The 19019-nt window shown below is 61.6% G+C and overlaps 2 protein-coding genes across 3 annotated transcripts; one reads left to right on the top strand and one right to left on the bottom strand.

Moving 5' to 3' along the window:
• The first annotated feature begins 1912 nt into the window (after positions 1 to 1912).
• On the top strand, positions 1913 to 12075 carry RASL10B (RAS like family 10 member B). Of its 2 annotated transcripts, none has more exons than XM_040614561.1 (4): positions 1913 to 2123; positions 5417 to 5749; positions 8384 to 8508; positions 8898 to 12075. In XM_040614561.1, the coding sequence occupies exons 2-4, from the start codon at positions 5534 to 5536 to the stop codon at positions 9166 to 9168; spliced, it is 612 nt and encodes a 203-aa protein (XP_040470495.1). In that variant the 5' UTR covers positions 1913 to 2123; positions 5417 to 5533; the 3' UTR covers positions 9169 to 12075. The 2 variants fall into 2 exon arrangements, with proteins under 2 accessions (XP_040470495.1, XP_040470507.1); XM_040614573.1 differs by lacking the exon at positions 1913 to 2123 and adding an exon at positions 3180 to 3234.
• Positions 12076 to 12183: 108 nt separating this feature from the next.
• Positions 12184 to 17744, bottom strand: GAS2L2 (growth arrest specific 2 like 2). Its single transcript, XM_040614584.1, has 7 exons — positions 17387 to 17744; positions 16896 to 17265; positions 15985 to 16223; positions 15771 to 15878; positions 15100 to 15196; positions 14465 to 14738; positions 12184 to 14298 (listed from the first exon to the last, which is right to left on the bottom strand). The coding sequence occupies exons 2-7, from the start codon at positions 17251 to 17253 to the stop codon at positions 13113 to 13115; spliced, it is 2262 nt and encodes a 753-aa protein (XP_040470518.1). The 5' UTR covers positions 17254 to 17265; positions 17387 to 17744; the 3' UTR covers positions 12184 to 13112.
• Positions 17745 to 19019: the final 1275 nt, after the last annotated feature.

The raw sequence follows: 19019 nt of genomic DNA, 5'->3' as shown, positions 1-19019 counted from the left end.
AGAGAAATGATAAGGTCGTGAGTGTCTGTGATGCATCGGGATTGCTGTGGACTGGGGCTGGTATTTTCCAGAGGGCTTTGCTGTCGCTGGTCCTGCCTTGGGCAGGATGAGGCGGGCTGCAAAAACTCTGTGCTGGGCCAGAGCCAAGCTTGGGCAGCTTCAAAGTTAGCCCTTGAAGTGGCCAGAAATGCAACGACGCAAGAAGTAGGTTTGGGAGGTGCTGTTCTCGAGCAGAGCAGCTCTTTCCCTAGCCCCTGGCCAGCCTTGGAGCTTAGGTGGCTTCCACCCTCTGGGGACCTGGGTTGGCAGGTACCGTGTCAGCCCGTGGTGCTCTGCACTGGGATGTGTTTGTGTTAGAAGCTGGTGTATGTGGCTAGTAGCAACGGCGACAGGCTGGTTTGCGGTCACTGATGCTGTTGTGTCCCTGGTGTGCCTGGGGTGGGCTGCACGCCTACTGTTGGGCATGGGATGGGATCACCATTCCCCACGGTGGATCTGCTCCAGCTGTGGTGCTGGGGGCTGAGCTTGGGGCAGCGTTTGGCCCAGCAGGAAAAAAGACGCTGTGAGATGGTCAAAGCTCTGCCGTGTTGGCCGCTGTCCCCTTTCGTAGCCTGTGGCAAAGGGAAAGAGGTTTTTCCCTCCCTCCCTGTTCTGCTAGGGGCTCCTTGGGGAGAAATTGGTCTTTCCTGCTGCTCTGGATTTGCAGGCATGCTCATGCCCCATAAACGGGCACAGGCCAACCCTGGGCCATGCTGTACCTTGCAAATGGGATTTGCTTCATTAGCATCGTTAGCCTCCAGTGCTGGAGCTCAGGGGACACGGGTGATCCTGGTTGGCAGCTGCCACAGGGGTGGGTGGTCCCCTCGGCCTTCCCCACTCCTGAGGCCCACACTGTGGGGCAGGGACATCCCAGGTTGCTCCTTGCTATTCTGGCTGGAGGTGGGGCCAGCCCTGCTGGGCTGGGTGGGCTCCCCAGAATCCCTGCTGCTGTATCCTGCTCCATGCCAGTGCAGGTGCTGAGGGCCAGCATCAGGTGACAGCAGGTCCCCAAGCCCATGATGCTGTATGGGGAGAGGCAGGGGCTCACCCAAGGATTTTGGAGGCTGTGGCAGAAGCAGGGGCTACCTGCAGCCCCCCAAGCCGTCAGCTGCGCCTGTCCCCTGCTGCTGCCTTCGTGCCTGGGCACGGAGCTCTTTGACAGATGATTTTAGGTTTGTGTCACTCTCCTATTGCTGAGGCTGGGATAAGCCTCCCAGCCAGTGGGGACGTGCCAGGATCCAGCCCCACTCCCTTCCCCCCTCTCTCATATATTAAATTTCACAAATAAAACAGCAAGTGAAGAGCATCTCGGAGGGAACTGCTAAAAATAGCCCCGAGGCTGGAGCCTGAATTGTGCAGGAGAGTTCATGTGCAGCCACGATCCCTGCCCTCTCCCAGAAATATTCCCAGGCTCAGGGCTGCTTTATGGCGCTGCAGGGAAGGGGAGCTGAGGAACCGGTGAAGAAGAGCAGCATCTAGGGCTGGCAATAACCCCCAGAGACACGTAAATATTTCCCCCGCTGCAAGCATCAGGCAGCTCTGCAGGGAAATAAGCCCCAAATCTCTGAAAGCCTGAGTGTAACGTGAGAGACGGAAAAGGGGCGCTGACTCCCTTCACCTGGCGCTGAGCTCAGCCCCAGCCTTGGTGCAGAGTAGCACAAAGGCTGTTCCGCATTTTGCCACCTGCCCTTGCCTCCCTCCCCCACCCCGAGCTGTGGGGCTGTGTCTGCCATCCCCTTTTCCCCCAGGAAGGATACTGCAATGTGTTTCCACTCGTACCCCCTCCTCACCCTGGAGAGGAGCCCCTGGAGATGATTTTTTTTCCCGGCCAAAGGTGCTGACGAGGCTGGGGGGAGCCCAGCGATGCTGTGGCTGGTGCTCAGGCTCAGCCAAGCCTGCATGATCGCAGCCAGACCCATGGAGACACCCCAGGGCTCGCTGGTGTCACGGTGAGCTGGAGCGGGGTTCAAGGTCTCCTTGGAGGAGCAGGGAGGTGCAGGGAATCCATCGGCAGCGTGCGGTGGGGGCCTGGACCACGCTCCCCGGAGGTGCAACCAGCTTCTTCCTCGCTATCCGACGCACAGGTAAATGCTTGGTGTGGGGTATCCCAAAAATGCAAGAGTTATGTCTCTCCCTTGGTGGGGCCTGGGACCACCCTGGACTGAAAGTACCCCCCGATGACAGCGGGCACAGAGAAACCCCCAGCCCTGCCAGCTGGACCCACAGTAAGGAGGTGAAGTGATGTGCCCAAGATCATTCTGAGCAGAAGTGTCGGAGGGAGGAAAGGCTCCCTGGGAGGGGTCCTACCCTCCTCCCTCAAAGGAGTCTGGCCTCAGGGGGCTCCCACGGGATGGGGGCACGAGGGCACAGATGCTGCTGGGCACCGGGGAGGGAAAGGGTGACAGTGTCGCACCCAGCACACTGCAGGGGGGACATGGGAGGGTCCTTTCCCATCGGCGCCTCCCCAGAGCCCTGGGAGAAGCCTGTGTCCCTCCTGGCTTCCTGCGACTCGGTCTGGGCATTCCCTGCCTCCTTTCCCGAGCGCTGCCTCCTTCCCTCCCCGGGGACTGCCTGCATCCCTTCCCGGGCATCCTTGCATCCCCGCTCGGGCAGAGCATCCTTCCCTCCCCAGGCATCCCTGCATCCCCGCCTGAGCAGAGCATCCTTCCCTCCGCGGGCACTGCCTACATCCTTCCCTGGGCATCCCTGCATCCCCGCCCGGGCAGAGCATCCTTCCCACCCCGGGCACTGCCTGCATCCCTCCCCAGGCATCCCTGCATCCCCGCCCGGGCAGAGCATCCTTCCCTCCCCGGGCACTGCCTGCATCCCTCCCCAGGCATCCCTGCATCCCCGCCCGGGCAGAGCATCCTTGCCTTCCCGGGCATCTCTGCATCACTCCCGGGCACCACTGCCTGCATCCCCGCCCGAGCAGTGCCTGCCTCCCGCCCGGGCATCCCTGCATCCCCCCCCATCGCCGGCCGCCGCTTGCCCCCGTGCCCCGGGCCGGGCTTTGCGACCCAGCGCCCCCCGCCCGGCGCCCCCCGCCGCCGCCCGGCCCCTTGGTAGCGCCGCGCCGGGCGGGGGCCGGGCCGGGCCGGGCCGGGGCTCTGCAGCGGGGCCGCCCGCCCCGCACCGGGCTCGCCGCATGGCTCCGCCGCCCGCCGGGGCGCCGCCGGCCCGGGCCGCCGCTGCAAGGTAGGGGGGCCCGCCGGGAGCGGGGCGGGGGGGGCACGGGGGGCAAAGTTGCCGCTGGCCAGGGCCGGGGGGTGGGGGGGGTCCCCAGCGAAAGTTGAGCGCCGCTGCTTCGCGCTCCCCCACCCTCACCCCCTGCCGCGCCGGCCTGGGGGTGCGTGTGTCCCCCCGGCACGCCCCGCCAGCCCCCCTCCCTCCCCCGGGCCGGTGCCGGGGATGCCGCGCTGGCCGCCGCGGCCGGAGCATCCCCCAGGAGGGTCGGGGTCGGCTGCGGGGTGCGGGGGGGTCGGGGCTCGGCTCCCCCGGCTGCCCCCGGAGTCGCGGGGGGGCGGCGGGTGCCCAAGGTCGCGCCGGGGGCCGGAGCATCCTTCCCGGTAGGAACCTCCCGCCGGCCCTGCAACCTCCGAGCTCGGCCTGGCGCTGAGCACCGGGGCCGCCGACCGCCCCCCGCTCTGCCATCCCCAAGCGGGGCCACTGCTGGTCCCCCCGCTGTGCCTCAGTTTCCCTCGGTGGCACGCTGCCCTGAGATGCTCATGGGGCTGGGAGCCATCAGGTCAGCCTCTGATGCTTCGGGGTGCAAACCCGCTTCCTGGGGCCCGTGAGCTGGCTCTCCCCAGGCATGGCCCCCCTGTGCTAGCCGGAGGGGGACGGGGGCTTTGGGGTGACAGGGCAAGGCTCATCCCGCTCCCCCAGTCAGGGCAGCCGCGCGGTGCTGGGTCCCCAGCTGCGTTGCTCCATCACCCCTCGGCCCCACGGAGGAGCTGGGGTCGCTTCTGCAAGGAGGAAGGGTTTGTGGGGGCAGTGCTGTCCCTGCAGCAGTGGCCCCCGGGGTTTGCAGTGACAGTGCTTGCTGCTGGTGGACAAAGGCCCCGGCGAGGCTGGGTACGGGGGCTCCTGCATCCCCCATTTCCCTGCATGTGGCACAGAAATGCTCCCGCTGCCGGGGCTGGGGCGAGCGGGTCCCTGAGGGCTGTCAGCACCCCAGAGGATGGTCCCTGCAGTGCCATGGTGTCCCCAGCCCCGGGCATAAGCCCACTCTGCTGCCCTGGGGCAGGATCGGACCCTGCCAGCCCCCAGCCCCACAGTGAGGATGGTGTGAGCCATGGTCCAGCTTGGGGGACCGTGGGGATCCTGGCCTTCCCGGCACCCAGCAGCGGGAACCTCCATGGCTGGGCTATCCCTGGGGCAAATAACCCCCCTCAAACAGGCAGGACAGGATGATTTGAACCTGCCGCTTTCGGCCAGCTCAGGGACCGCTGCCCTGGGCTCTGGGGATGGTTTTCAGGGAAAACACACCAGAGCAGAGCATCACAAATTGGTAAAAGCATCTGCGAAGTGGATAAAGCACAAGCCGCTTCCTAGTGATGGGAGTGAGTGCAAGTGGGACCCAGGCCCTCACCCTTGCTCTTTCCATCCCAGCCCCTGGTTGGGAACCCAGTGCCAATGGACCTTTGGGTTCCTCAGACTTGGCTCCGGCATCCTTGTGTGTGGGTTATTACCCCGTGTCCCCCAACGTGTGGCCCTGCCCCAGGGCCCCTCCAGCCTCAGCACGTGTGCCAGCGGCTTGTGGGCTCACCCCGTCAGCTGGCTGGGAAATTAGCCTCCATCAAGTTAATTGCCAAACCACTCAAAGCCTGAAATTAAATGTTAAAGCTGTCGCTCGCAGGCGCAGAGCAATCTCTCCCCCATCCCAGCAAAAGGCAATTCTGGCTGTCCAAGCGGAGGGAAGATGGATTCCCCTGCTCAGGGGAGCACCGGGATGGAACAGCCAGTGATGGTCCCCACGGATGCTATGGGACAAGCCCCCAGCACAACCCAGGACCCCTCTGCTGCCAGGGCTGGGCAAACCCTGAGCCACAGACAATCTCTTTCCCGGTGGTTTCCTTGCTCTGGTACCAAAAGGGTTGAATGTGCCTGTGAGAACCTTCCTGGGATAAAGTTTGCTCAAATTCTGCCTCTCCTTTGCTCTGGTGGGTGGGACCCTCTGGTGGGGGGTGGACCCTGAGATCTCCCAGTGCCGAGGGCCCGCTGGAGACATTGCCCAGCCCTGGGAGATGCTCCTGCCCCCCAAGGACAGATATAACTCTTTTCCATAGGTTCTTGCATGGGAAAATGTTACCTGAAGCAATAGTGGAGTCTGCTAGGGTGTCTCTAGGATCTGACCAGCTTCTCCTTGGCCTTGCAGTGACGGGCTGTCCCGGAGGGGAAATGCATCCTGAATGGGGCTGAGGCCCCCTGCGCGGGAATATGCAGCCTCGGCACCGCAGGGGCAGCACCAGGGCAGCGGCTGGCACGCAGCGGCATGGTGGCAACGTTCAAGATCGCCGTGCTGGGAGCCCAGGGTGTGGGCAAGAGTGCCATAGTCCGGCAGTTCCTCTACAACGAGTTCAGCGAGGTCTGCGTGCCCACCACGGCCCGCCGCGTCTACCTGCCTGCCGTCGTCATGAACGGCCACGTCCACGACCTGCAGATCATGGACTTCCCCCCCATCACCGCCTTCCCCGTCAACACCCTGCAGGTAGGGGTGCACCTGGCTCGGTGCAATGGCACCTCCACGCTGGGGGGGTCTCTGGTGGCCTCCATAGGGTTTTGCTGTGCAACCCTGGGGTGTCCCAGTTCCTCCACTTAGGGGGATGCATCTTCCTCCATGTCAGGGTTTGCTTGCTAAAAGCTGGTGTGAAGGATCACATCCTCATGGTTACTGGCTGAATGGGCCCGGGACAAACCGTCTTCTAAAGCTTTTTCACCTAAAATGATGGCAAATGCTTGCAGGGTGGCATCCCGCTCCAAGGACCATGGCTCTGGCAATGCCCACAGCCCCGTCCAGCTGGGCAGTGGATCCTGGAGCACTGGGATCCACTTCCATGGCTGTCAGAGATGGTACCAGCCAAGGGCTTGTGGACTGTAGCCAGAGCATTCAGGTGAAAACCAGGGGTTCCTGGGGAGCCCACTGGCACACCCCCTGCCCAAGCCAGGCAGAGCACGGCTGCTCACCCCCTCCCAGGGTGGTCGTTGCCCCCCCAGCATTGCCTGGGCTTGTCCCTGGGGTGCTGAGCCCACCAGCTCCTCCTCAACCCCCCAGCACTATCAGATGCTCCCAAAACAGCCCCAAAAGTGGGGCCAGGAAGCGTTGTCACCACTGCCGACCACTTAGGGGGGTTTAATGGGAAAAAAGAGGATTTTAAGCTCATGCCGTAGCCCCATCCCAATGGTACAAGTTGTGCCACTGTTGTGGGGAAAGGAGCTGGAGGTGCCCAACCGTGGCTGAAGCCACGTCGGGGGGCAATGCCACCAGCGGGGGCACCTCCGCAGGAGCTGGGCTCTCTTGTATTTTTAATCAATATAATGATATTGCTCCCGTGCCCCATGAGGATGGGGTTGCAGAGGCCTCATAGTGCTCCAAGCTTCCCCTGTGCCATCGGGCAGGAGGTGAAGTGAGCACTCTAGGGGTGAGGAGGAGGTTTAAAAATTAATTGGTGTGTGCAGAGAACAAAAGGTCAGTGCGCGAGAGAGCCTGAAATAGCAAAGGGTAATTTATTGACACGACAGCCGATGCCAACATAGTCGATTAACTCCCTGCCTTGCTGTGCTCAAGAGGAGGCAGCCGGTGGGAGCAGATGGAGGTTTCCAGGGGAGAGAGGGTGGTCAGCGGGATGGCTCCGAGGAGAAAGGAGAGGACCGTGGCAGGGGATATGGCTTTGTCAGCTGGGAAGCATTGCTGGGCTCTGCTCCATGCCCAGGAGCAGCATCCCTGCGGCAGCGTTCTGGGAGAGGAGCAGGCACCGGTGGCTCCCTGACATCCTGCTCCCACACGGGGCCAGGCGGGATGCGCAGTGCAACCATCCTCCAGCCCTAAGCATCCCAGGAAACCTGCCCTGCATGGGGAAAACCGTCCTGACAGCACAGCGCCGGAGCACGTTGCACCCCAGCGTGGTGAAATAGCTGTAATTTATTAATCTCCCAGGTGTTATCAGGACTCAGAGTAACCTGAGGCACTGCCACTTCATCCGCCTGCCTCTGATACCAAGGAGCTACATGCCGTCTCCTCCCCTCGGTGGACAGGAGAGGGGCTGCGTCATGCTGCTCGCTCCCAGCTCCTTTCCCTGCTGCAGTCTGCGATGGAGACCAACCTGCACCCCAAAACTTTCCTTTTCCCAGTTCCCTTCGGTCCTAGGTCTTGTTTTGCCTCGTTCCAGTGATAAACTCAGAAAGGGATGAATCACGGTACTGAAGAGGTTTGCTCGGGGAGAAGCGATGCCTTTCCTCCTTGGCGCATCTTTCTTCTCTCCTGTGGCACTCAGGAGGGTTTGCGGTGCTGCCTGCGCAGGCTGCCATTCCCAGTACCGCTGCTGGGCTGGGAAAGTGCCTGGGAAGTGCCTCTGGAAGGGGCAGATTTTCACTCCTACAGCATGGATAGAAAGTCCTGTTATTCATGGAAACCCAAAGCTTTCCTAATAACATGTATTTCTTACAGCTCCAAAATTTGGCTGTGGAGAGGCCGCCCCTGCTTGCTTCTGCCCTGGCTCCTGATCTCGCTCTCACAGACCCCGCTCCCGAGCAGCTGCCCCTCCTCTCCTGTCCCCGTGTCCCCTCCAAACAGCCCTGCCATCACCTTCTCCTCTGACCCTTGGTCCATCACGCCCGGCCCCACAGTGACAGGGATGGGCTGAGCATCCTCCTCACCTGCCCTACCCAAAAGCCAGGGTGCATCACTAATTGACACACCTAATTAGCAGCTCTGGAGGTTGAAGCTTTTAAATCCAGGGCAGGGGGCCTCATTCAGCCTTGCTCCCAGCTCGCCTCTGGGCCGCTGTGCATTAGACAGGCTGTAATCCTCTCTCAGGAGAGGAATGGGAGCTGACAAATCCCATTATCTCTCCTCTGGATTAATAAGGGGGATAAGGGCTCTCGGGAGATGGAGGGGGTGGCTGATGGGCTGCAGGGGGCACGCGCAGCCATCGCAGGGACGGAGCAGGGCAGAGCAGAGGTGAGATGGGTGCTGCTGGGTGTCGGGGCTGGAGAGCATGCAGCCCCCTTGCTACCTGCTGGTGTAGCAGCCCCCTTGACATGCCCAGCCCCGAAGCAGTGTGGGGCACCCCCCGGGCACGGCGACAGGGCTGAGCCAGGATTGATCCCTCTCTGCACCTTGCAGGAGTGGGCGGACGTGTGTTGCAGGGGGCTCCGGAGCGTCCATGCCTACATCCTGGTCTATGACATCTGTTGCTTTGACAGCTTCGAGTACATCAAAACCATCCGCCAGCAGATCCTGGAAACCAGGTAGGGACCACTTCCCAGAGGATGCATCCCCCCCGCGGCTCCTGGCAGGGCTTGCCCCAGCGCTCCCCTGCTCTCGATATTGGAGATCACATATTACAGACTGGGACAAAGCCCGTTTGCGGGGCTGGGAGCCCAAAAACATAACTGGACCTGAGGGCAGGAGAAGGAGCAGGACCCCGGCCAGGTATCCCCTCTGGGTGAGGACAGCCATCCCTGGGAAAGCGACTGGGGCTGGCGGGGGCAGGACTGGCAGTGAAAGAGGGACAAGGGGACAGGGCAAGAGGAGTCACATCTCGGCAAGCCAAAGCCAAGAGCTGGTTTGGGACAGGTCGGGGTCTGCGGGCTGGTGGGTCCTCCCTCTGCCCTCCCTCACCACCCGCCCTCCCCAGAGTCATCGGCACTTCAGAGACACCCATCATCATCGTGGGCAACAAGCGGGACCTGCAGCGGGGCCGGGTGATCCCGCGCTGGAACGTCTCCAACCTGGTGAAGAAGACATGGAAGTGTGGCTACATCGAGTGCTCGGCCAAGTACAATTGGCACATCCTGCTGCTCTTCAGCGAGCTCCTGAAGAGCGTGGGCTGTGCCCGCTGCAAGCACGTCCACACCACCATCCGCTTCCAGGGTGCCCTCCGCAGGAACCGATGCACCATCATGTGAGCACCCCCCTGCCCCCATGGACCCCCCTGGCCATGCCCCTGTGGCCACCCATCCTCTGGGACCACGGCTCCCCAGCGAGCGCTTGGTGTCACCGCTCCCTGTGGGGTGATGCCACGGTGGGAACTGTGACAGAGGCACCTGGGGGGGGTTTCTTCCCCACCGGCACTGGCACCCTGTGGTGACATTTGGGGACAGTGCACCTTGGGTGGTGCTGGGCAGGATGATGCAGTGGCCACCGGCAGGTTGGAGCGGGTGGGTGGCCGGGCTGCCTGGAGGTGGTGAAGGGTGAGGGAGGACCTCAGCTAAACCCCCAAGCCCTCTCTGAGCCTCTGGTGCTCCGGGCCAAAGCCGTCCCGGGGGGTCTGCATCTCTGCTGTGCCTGAAATGCTGCGTGGCACTGGAGGGGGGGGGAGATGCCTCAGGTGGTGCCCAGAGGTTGGCTCTTGAGTCCGTCCTCGCTGGCTCCTGCCCCAGCATCGCAGGGGCAACACTTGCTGCTGCCTGCCATCGCCTGCCCCCTGGAAGGGTATTGCCCAGTGCCTGTGTCCCGATGCGCTGGGGCTGGCTCCATCTCTGGGGCACAGTGGAGATGGGAGTCCCGTTTTCCTCCTGTGGAGCTGGGGTTTCTCCCCTCAGAGGGCAGAGCAGCCTCCAGCCAGAGGTGTCCCCAGGTGACACGGGCTCTCTTTTGGCTTGGTTGGGTCAGATTTCCAGGTGGAATTTCTGGATGAAAGCAAGAAAGGGAAAAAAAAAAAAACACCGGAAAGCCCCCATCCTGCCCCCTACATCCCCCTGGGGTGCTGAGTGCTGCTTCCCCAGGGCTCTGAGTCCCCGTTCTGCCCCGGTTCAGCCAAGGAAGGCTTCTCCTCCCCACCAGCCTGTTAAACACCAAATAATCTCAAAACGCTCCTTGCCAGGCAGGTCACCCCTCCGCTACCTTGTGTCCCAGGCTCAGCGGGCGACCGGCTTTGCACGGCTTTGAGCCAACCCCCCGGCAGCTCCCGGGCTGGCAGGCAGCCCCCCCATGCCATCACATCCTGCCAGCGGTGCCACCAGGCAGGGCCGACCCCCACCGGCCTTTCCCACCACGATGCTCCAACCACGTGAGACTTTCCCACCACGATACTCCATCCATGTGAGACGGCAGCGGTGGGAAGGCAGCCTCCAAAGCAATAGGAAGCTGGAGTTGCATTCCTTTTTTATTTTTTCTCTCTGTGTATCCCTGATAGGAAAGTGAGCCCCCCCATGTTTTTATTTTTTTTAAATCTTTCATCTTGTTTTTACACCAGACTTGCAGCTCACCTTCATCTTGTCCTGCGGTACAGGGGCCAAAGTGCAGCCCTTGTTAGGAAATGCTGTTGGGGTGGTATGTTGGCGAGGGGGGAGCAAGAGGCCGAGGGGGTTGTGGTTCCTCTTTCCTAGCTGCTCGGGGAAACGCTGTCCTCGGCTTCTGAGGTGGGATCTGAGGCTGGTTCATCCTCCAACAAAACCATCTCAGTGATTTCTGGCGTAACCAGGAGATGCAGGTATCGAGCGCTGCTCGGGGCAGTAAAGCAAAAGGACACTGGCCCCATCTCTTCCCCCGCCGCCAGGTTCATCTCCTGGTTCCCACCTCCCAGAGGCACTGCTGTGCTCTTGGGAACACTTCTTATTTAGAGTAGGTCCAGCTGAGCTCCGGCACCGTGCATCCCACCACCCCATCCCTGCACTGGGACCCTGTGCTGCCCCGCAGCCCCAGTGCCGCAGGGTTGGGGTCACCCCACTCCTCCCTTCCCCCTCCAGCAGCCGCTTCGGGAACCAAACTCCGTTCCCCTTGCTCAAAAAAAAAAAAAAAAAAAAAAAAAAAAGGGAAAAAAAGAGAAAAGGCGATGGGGGGACATGGATCCGTCTCAGGTGGCTGTACGAGCCCTGGCCAGGGAAGGGCAGTGGCACTCATCACCATCCCTTGCCTTCATGGCAAACCCACCGGGCTTCCCACCCGTGTGTCCCCCCCAGCCTCATCCCATCCGGATTTATTAACCCATGTAAGTCCACGTTGTCGGTCTCTGGCTAGCTTGATCCCTCCAAATCGTTTGAGAAGGAAACTCCTTGGTAAATGCTACTAATAAAGCATTTATAAAGTGCTCCGATGTACACATATCAACGATTAAGCCAATACATTGTTTGTTATAACCCTGTAGCCTGCAGTTTATAGCACAATTAGTTACAGGTTTTTATAGCATCTATTTAGTATTTTGGAAAAAAAAAAAGTTATAAATATAATTGTTATCTTCTATTGTACTTTATAGACAGAGAAAGTTATATTAGTAATAATAACTCTCACTGCTTTGACAGCATTTCCCAGCTCCCGAGAAAACGAGGGCTACAAAGAGCTACTTTCCCAGGAGGTGGTGGCACCCACTGGGTGCAGGCAGGGAAACAGGGTGGTGGCACCCGCTGGGTGCAGGCAGGGAAAGCAGGGCAGGGATGTCCGGCGTGTGGCCAGGCTGATGGGGATCAGAGCAGCCAGGAGCACAGCAGCAGCTACAAGTGACCTGCGCCTTGCCCCCTACTCACGCCCTTCGTACAAAGCGTTACCGCTCGCCCAACGCCACCCTGGTCCTGCTAAAAATCACCTGCTCCCGAGCCTGGGAGAGGCTGAGGATGTCCCCACCGCTGTCCCCAGGGCAGTGCTGGGTTTCAGACCCCATGCATGTGGTGCCGCAGGAGGTGATGCCTGGGTTTGGTCCAGCCCCGGCAAGGATGCTTCCCTCTCCTCCTCCTCCTGCCCCGGTAAGCATCCTGGTTGCCTGGACTTTCCTCCCTCCTCCCCCGGACTTCTTGTTGGAGATTCCCAAGGTGTCTACACCGCCTGTAATACCCTGCACCCCCTTCCTTGAAATCAAATTAAAAATCAGGTCTGTCCCCCTTGGTTCTGTACCTGCCTCGCTGCTCTTTGCCCGTGGCGCCAGAGTGCTCAGCGCCCCGCTGCCGCTCTCACAGCCCTTCTGTGGGAGGCAGTGGTCCAGGCTGGGGGAACTGGTTTCTCCCCTGCAAAAGGATTATTTTTGCGAGCAGGTTTTGCATCCACAAGGCCCCAGCGCTCGCCCTTGCTGCAACTCTGCAGGGGTGTGGGTCTGGCTTCATCCTCTCTTGGAAGATGGGGTTCTTCTGGCCCCCGTGGGGCTCCCGGAGGGGCGCTGGCTGTGCACACAGGCAGCAGCCTGGCAGCGGGGATTCCCTTCCCCAGCCGTGACCCCCACACCAGGATTATCCTCTCTCCCTCCCCACCCACACGGAAAAGATGCTGAAACAGAAGAGCTTTGGTATATCTCTATTGCACAGACACCACCGCCGGGGCCGCGGCTGCCGTGAGCCTTGGTGACAGCTGCCACCCTGACCATCGCTGCCGAGGTGACCACCCACCCTGTGGGTCTCCCACCTTCGCCCAGAAGGAAGCCCACGGGGTTCAGCCAGGGTCACCTCCTGTGACCCCCCCGACCTGAGCAGCTCAAACACTCATTAAGCCTGTTGGTGCTGTAAGACATAAGGATCGTTAGTCCCATTGTACAGACGGGGGAGACCGAGGTACAAGATGGTTTGCGCGCTTGGATGCCAAGTGTGGGGTGTCCCCGCTCTAGGGGGGCACTGTGGGGGCCAGCTACACCCCTCTTCCCTGCAGAAAGTGCCCCGTTCTCTCAATCTGGGGCTGGATTTTTCCACCCAAAAGAGTACAAGGATGCCTGTGTAGGAGGAGAATTCCCAAGTCTGAAAAAAAACCCCAACCTGGGGAAGGAGGGGGTGCAGCTCCGAAGAGCAATGGGGGTCCCCCCGGCTTGCCTGAAAGCAAATCCATCATGCTGCCCACACTGACCCCGGGCACCACCGCTCCGGCTTCACCACTGCCCCCACCTTTGGGTGACCGAGGGGTCCATCCCCACCGAAACTCGGGGCGGGGGGGGGGGTCAGACCCATGCCTCCTCATCATCCTCGGTCAGCCAGGCGTTGCTGTCGGCTGGCGAGGGCTTGGCCCTGGGATGTGTGCCAGCGGGCTGGGGTGGCCGGGGGGGGCCTGAGGGGTGATGCTGGCCCCGGGGGGGCAGTGGGCGATGCCCCAGCGGGGTGGGGATACGCGAGGGGCGCTTGCCTGGCCTGTGGTCCCGCCGGGGATGCACCTTGGGTCGAAGCTTCAGCTTGTAGATGGAGGGCACACGCTCGGGTTTCTTCAGGCACCGCCGGGGCTTGGGGACATTGCTGGTCCCGGCTCCCCGGGGGGTCTGGACCACCACCCCTGGGCCCTCCACCTCGTCCCCATCCGGGAGGGGGGTGGGCTGCGGGGCAGCTCGTGGGGGCGTTTTAGGGGCCCAGCTCGCCAACCCCACAGGGCGCAGGGGCTGCCACCCGCGGGAGAGCTCCTGTACCACCCTGCCATAGCTGGGGGGCTGCACGTGCCCACAGCACCCCCGGAGCCCCTCACTGCCCCCGCCACCGCCACAGGCTGCCAGCACCCCAGGTCCCTCGGCACCCCCAGCCCTTGGATTCTGGGCTGGGTGGCACAGCTGGGTCCCCTGTGGACCCCCCCCAGCAGCACAGACCTTACACCCATCTGCAAAATGGGCCGGAGGGGTGGGGGGCCGGCAGGTGGGTGGGCTGGCTTTGGTGGGGGGCTTAATGCTGCCCTCCTGTTTCAGAGGCTGGCTGGAGGAATTTTGGGGTGAGGGCGGTTGGCCCCGGCTGAGGGCTCCCCGGTTCCTTTCCTGCAGGATTTTCTGGCTCTGTGAGTCTCCTCGGGCATCCCGGTGTGGGGAGGGGGCACAGCTCTTGCTGGGGCTGGGGGCACGGGCAGTCACCACAGCAGGGACCCCCCCTTCTTGTGGCCTGGCAGCTGCCACAGAGGATTTGCCTCCTTGCTGGGCACTTTTTGGAGATGCTGGTGTCAGCTGGGTGGTGGGTGCTGCGGACCTGCCTCGTACCAGTGCCGGGGGGGGTTTCCCTGGGGTGCTCCCACACAACGCCTTGGGGACCCCCATGCTGTCCTCCATTCTGGGGGTCACCCGGGAAGGGGTGGGTGCCCGGCATGTTGCCCTGTGGCCAGGAGAGCTGGGTCGAATGGGTGACCTGGATGGTGGCGGCTGCCTGCCCGAAGGCACCCTGCAAGAAGAGAGAGCAGAGAGGGGCTGGGAGCTGCTGCATCCCTCCTCCATCCAGCCTGGAGCTGGGAACCACCAGAAGGGAGGGGGAAAAATAACTGGGGATATGAGAAAAACTGCTCTGAAACCAGGCAGTTTGGGGCACGAAGCATCTCTGCACCACTTACCTGCTCGAAGGGACCCTCTGGGGCTGTGCTGGCTCCCGGCGAGGGCTGGCACCCGGTGGGCGACCTGAACCCTCCGGTGAGGGGGTGGCAGGGGGCCGGGGGCTGGGGGGGGCACGGGGTCCCCAGGTGACAGGGGGCAGGGGACTCTGCGAGCGGCTGACCAGCAGCGCAGGAGGGGGCTGGCCGCGGGGGGCTGCCCTCGAGGCCGGGCACAGCCAGATCTCATGCTGCACTTGCTGCTGGGGGCTCCTGGTTTTCCAGGCTTGTTTGTGAGCTGTGGGGAAAACGGGGGGAGGCTCAGCACCCTTGTCCATTGCACCCACCGCCGGGTGCAGCCCACCCAGCCATTGCTCAGCATTCATCCCCCCCAGGGATGCTGGTGTGAACTTGTGCTCCCTTGCAAAGGGGCTTTGGGGGTCCAGCTCCATCCAAAAGTCTGCCGTGACCTCTAGTGGCCACCAAAACCAAAGAGAGTCCCCAGACCCAGACATTCCCCCGCCCAGCAACGAGGCATTGGGGTAACAAAACCTCCCACTCCTGCAAACAGCCCCAGAAGCAGCGACACCCATGCCAGACCCCCCCCCCTCACCCCAGCCATGGGGCAGAGCCAGGGGTCTGGGGGCGCAGGGACTCACAGAGCGAGGTGCAGCGGCACGGGTCGTGCTTGTCCAGGTAGTGCTCCAGCGTGTCCCAGCCGCCACCGACCCGCACCATGACGTGCTCCCGCAGGATCTGCACGGGATGCCCTGTGCTGTGAGGCCCCGAGAGGTGCATGCGATGCACCCATAGGACCCCCCCCCACCTCTTATTAAGCAGCCGGGGGGTGGCACACTCAGCCGGGCTCTGGGAGCTTGCCCAAAGTGCCACCAGCTGTCCCAAAGGATGGCTTCATCCCTGGCTCACCGCCACTGAGGTGGGGAGGGTCTCAGGTCCCAATGCTATCCTGACAGGCACATTTCACCACCACGAGGAGAGTGGGGAGCTTTTTGGAAAACACCTCTCCACTGCCGTATGCGGATCCCTTTGGGAAGGTCAGGCTTATGGACAGATCCAGGCAGGGGCAGAGCATCCCTGTGTTCCCGTTGCTGGGTAAGACCTGGCTCTGGCTTGGGGTGGGATGGCAGGTCCCGTACACATTGATGGTTACATCCATGCAAACATGTACCACAGAGCCAAGCTGCCCTGCTTTGGGGATAATGGCCAAAATCCCCACATTGGCCCCGTTTGGGCCATGGATTATGGAAGAGGCTCCGGAGCAGGATTCCTGGTGCCTGCACCCCAAAAGCACAGGGTGAAGCAGACTCACCCGGACAAAGATGAGGGTGTCAGAGTCACCCACACGGTATTTCCCTTCAGATATCTTGATCATGGGGAACTGGACGGGGCAGGTACAGCGACTCACCAGGTGCTGGACCTGTGGGCAGCAGGAATGGGTCCTCACCAGGGCTCCTGGGAAAGGTCCTGGGGTGTCCATCCCCATCCCCATCTCCATCCCCATCCCGTTACATGCCCCTCCATACCATCTGGTCAAGGTTGTGGAGGTCCCGTGGTTTCCTGGGGGTCCGGGGCAGAGGGGATTCTGTGGGTGGCAGGTCCAGCTCCTGGCGGAGCTCTTCCTCGATCTCCTCCTCCATCTGTACAAGGGTCGGGGCGCGCATGCCGAAGCGGGCAGCACGGCGGGCCAGCTCCAGCAGGCACAGCACAAAGTTCTTCTCGTTCTTCCTCAGCACCAAGTCCTCTGTCTCGAACATCAGGACGTCTGGGGCAGGGCAGGGCTAGGCTGAGCCAGGGCAGGTGCGTGGGGATGAGGACAAAGGGGATGGGGGGCACAGGCGGAGTCAAAAACCGCCCAAAGGGATGCTATTCCCTGGGGTCATCCCACTGGTAGTATGGTGGGTCCAACAAAGGTCGGAATAAATTAAGAGAGGAAGAGCCTTCCCCTTGGGCATCTATATGCAAAGGCACCGCGGCTGTTTCATGGCATCCCAAAGCCACAAAAACCTGTGGCTGGGTGCGCTGGTCATGGTCACTCCATGCCCGTGCTCTTCCTGGGCATCCACTGATGGTGGGGACAGCGTGACAGACCCTTTTCCCAGAGCCAGGACCGCTCCTGATGGCCTTACAGCCAGGATCATGCTGTGCATGGCGTGGCCGCGCTGTGGCATGCCCCCTTTCCATTTCCACCCCTCCAGTGCATATTTGCACTCAAGAAAACACACCCGCGGTGTGCCAGCACCCCGCAAAGCTGCTGCCAAGCCCAGAAGAGCTTGGGCAAGACATGCCAGCTCAGGGACACATGCGCATGGTGCTGCCAGCTGCTGAGGTGGCACTGGCTTTGGGGACACACGGGAAAACAATCGCAGTGGTGCCAGGAGCTGCTGGAAGGGAATTTCACGTAGGGACATGGGGTAGCTGGACGTTTGCATCTTACCCTTAATATCCATCTCCTTCCTGCACCACTGGATGAAGTTGGAGATGTTGTCCCTGGCCTGGAAGGTGCCCGGCTGTGCCGCCAGGTTGCAGGCAACGCCAGCGGTGGGCAGGCGGAGGTGGCAGGCCACGCCGGGGCAGGCACGGGCGAACTCCTCGGCCACGTGTTTGATGTTGTTGGCGTGGGAGCAGAGCACAGCCCCTGTCTCCAGCACCTCCACAAAGGTGCCCACCTCGATGTCTAGGTCGTACAGCTCCTTCAGCCACTCCGCCAAGTCCTCCTTCATGGCATAGAGGTACTGCTCGCTGGACCGGTAGGGACGGATGCTCCGCACCGCCGTGCCCGGTGGCCCCCACATTATGCCATAAGACTGGGAGGAGATCAAGGGAAAGGGGTGATGGGGACATGGATGGTGGCGTCACGGGTGATGAGGACATGGGGAGCTGCCCCAGGCCATGTCGCCAGCCCACCTCCCCAACAGCCACACTCACCTGGTGCCACTCGCTCGCTGCCACCCCGGGACAGTGACGCGTCCTCCCGGTGTTGGTAGCCCTTCTGGGGTCGGAGGGCTGTGATGCAGCTGGGGAAAGGAAATTACCCTCCAGAGCAGTGGGTGTTTTGTTTCTTTCCCAAGTGCTGTTCCCTTCTCCTTGGTGACAAGGGACTGGCTGCAAACACTCCCCATTAACCCTTCAGCGCCTGCTCCTCTGCTGGCAGCCCTGCTCCTTCTTCCCCAGCCAGCCCGGGGTGGGTTTTCCCCTGAGATCCATGGCTCTGGGGAGCTAGGCAGCAGCTTGTCAGCATCCCAAGTTGCTCACAACCACAGAAGATGGGGGGCTTGTCCCTCCCTGCCACCCCTGCACCCACCTCGACCACAGCTGGGGTGACTTGATGACCCTGCAAGATGCATCTCCAGGACTCGGTACCCCTGAACTGACAGCCCTGAGGCAGTCATATTTTTGCACCCGTTTTACAGGCTCAGACACCCTGCTGAGATGCTGCCATGTGCTGTGCGAGCCCAAACACACTGTGGCAGGGAGCCCACCCGAGCAGGGGAGCCCGAGCATGGGTGACCCTGAGCAGGGCTCCCTCCTCCCTGGGTGGGGTGTCCAGAGGGATGGAGAGAGGCTGAGCTCCGTGCAAGGCCAGTGTAAGGACCTCTAAACACATCACGGGGATGATGCTCAGACCAGTGTCTCTGCATCCCTCCTGCCCTCCCTATGCACAGCCTGAGGCACAGCAGCACCAGGAGCTGGAAAGCCAAACCCCAAGGTGAGGGCTTCCCAAAGCTGTAGGGATCAGGGCAGAGATCCCTTGGAGAGGGCAGGTCTTGATGGTGGTCAGACTCCCAGACTCCTTGGCTCAGCTGTCCAGCAGCGTTTCTGTGCAACCTGGAAGTGTCCCAGCAGAGAAAGCTGGAGGAGGACGACGAGGAGGAAGAGGCTAAAGAGCTGCAAGAGGTAGAGGGTAGCAAGAGAGACACCACTGCCATTGCTTGCTCTGTGCTTTCCACCAAGACATGGAGCCAGGGGTTGGTCTGAGAGCCCAGCAGCCCCAGGGAGTCCCAGACCCCCACGCTCTGTCCCCCAGCTCCCCTTCCACCAGCCTCTCCCACCCCAGCCCCTGGGGCAGCACTCCCAAGGAAACACCCCCATGCTGATCACAAGCATCTTCACTTACTCATCATTTCACCTCCTTGTAAAAATGCTGGTGGTTGCTCATGTCTGGGCATAAATCCCTACACTTGAACCCAGTCTCATCCCTTGATCCTGCTGCAGGGGACAGGTGGGTCTTTGTCACCTCCAAAGGCTGGGGGTCAGAGCAGGTCCCCGCAACGACCCAGCTCTCTGGGACCCCCCTTTGCTCCAGGGCTCGTCCCACCCCTCAGTGGGAGCTGGGAAGCCCTGCGGTGTGTCGGGGCTCAGCCCAAGCTCCAAGGAAATGCAGTGGCTCTACCTGCAAATCGCAGTCCAACTCCACCAGTCCTCTTCCTCAAACCCTGTTCTGAAAAAAAAATAATAATAAAATAAGCACGAGGGGGGTTATTTGCATGCCCACCTTTGGGGTTTCTCTGCACTGTGCTCCATTGCAAACTTCTTCCCCAATTGCCCCTGACAGCAAGGT

Source organism: Falco naumanni, chromosome 1 (genome assembly GCF_017639655.2).
Source record: "Falco naumanni isolate bFalNau1 chromosome 1, bFalNau1.pat, whole genome shotgun sequence".
Taxonomy (NCBI): Eukaryota; Metazoa; Chordata; class Aves; order Falconiformes; family Falconidae; genus Falco; species Falco naumanni.
This window is presented reverse-complemented; position numbering and strand designations above follow the sequence as displayed.

Excerpts from the sequence above, each read along its gene's own strand:
- RASL10B (XM_040614561.1), top strand. The coding sequence starts at position 5,534 with ATGGTGGCAACGTTCAAGATCGCCGTGCTGGGAGCCCAGGGTGTGGGC. Across the intron at positions 5,750-8,383 it reads TCCCCGTCAACACCCTGCAG|GAGTGGGCGGACGTGTGTTG; the intron begins GTAGGGGTGCAC and ends TGCACCTTGCAG. Across the intron at positions 8,509-8,897 it reads CAGCAGATCCTGGAAACCAG|AGTCATCGGCACTTCAGAGA; the intron begins GTAGGGACCACT and ends CGCCCTCCCCAG.
- GAS2L2 (XM_040614584.1), bottom strand. The coding sequence starts at position 17,253 with ATGTGGGGGCCACCGGGCACGGCGGTGCGGAGCATCCGTCCCTACCGG. Across the intron at positions 15,879-15,984 it reads TCCACAACCTTGACCAGATG|GTCCAGCACCTGGTGAGTCG; the intron begins GTATGGAGGGGC and ends TGCTGCCCACAG. Across the intron at positions 15,197-15,770 it reads ACACCCTCATCTTTGTCCGG|ATCCTGCGGGAGCACGTCAT; the intron begins GTGAGTCTGCTT and ends CATCCCGTGCAG.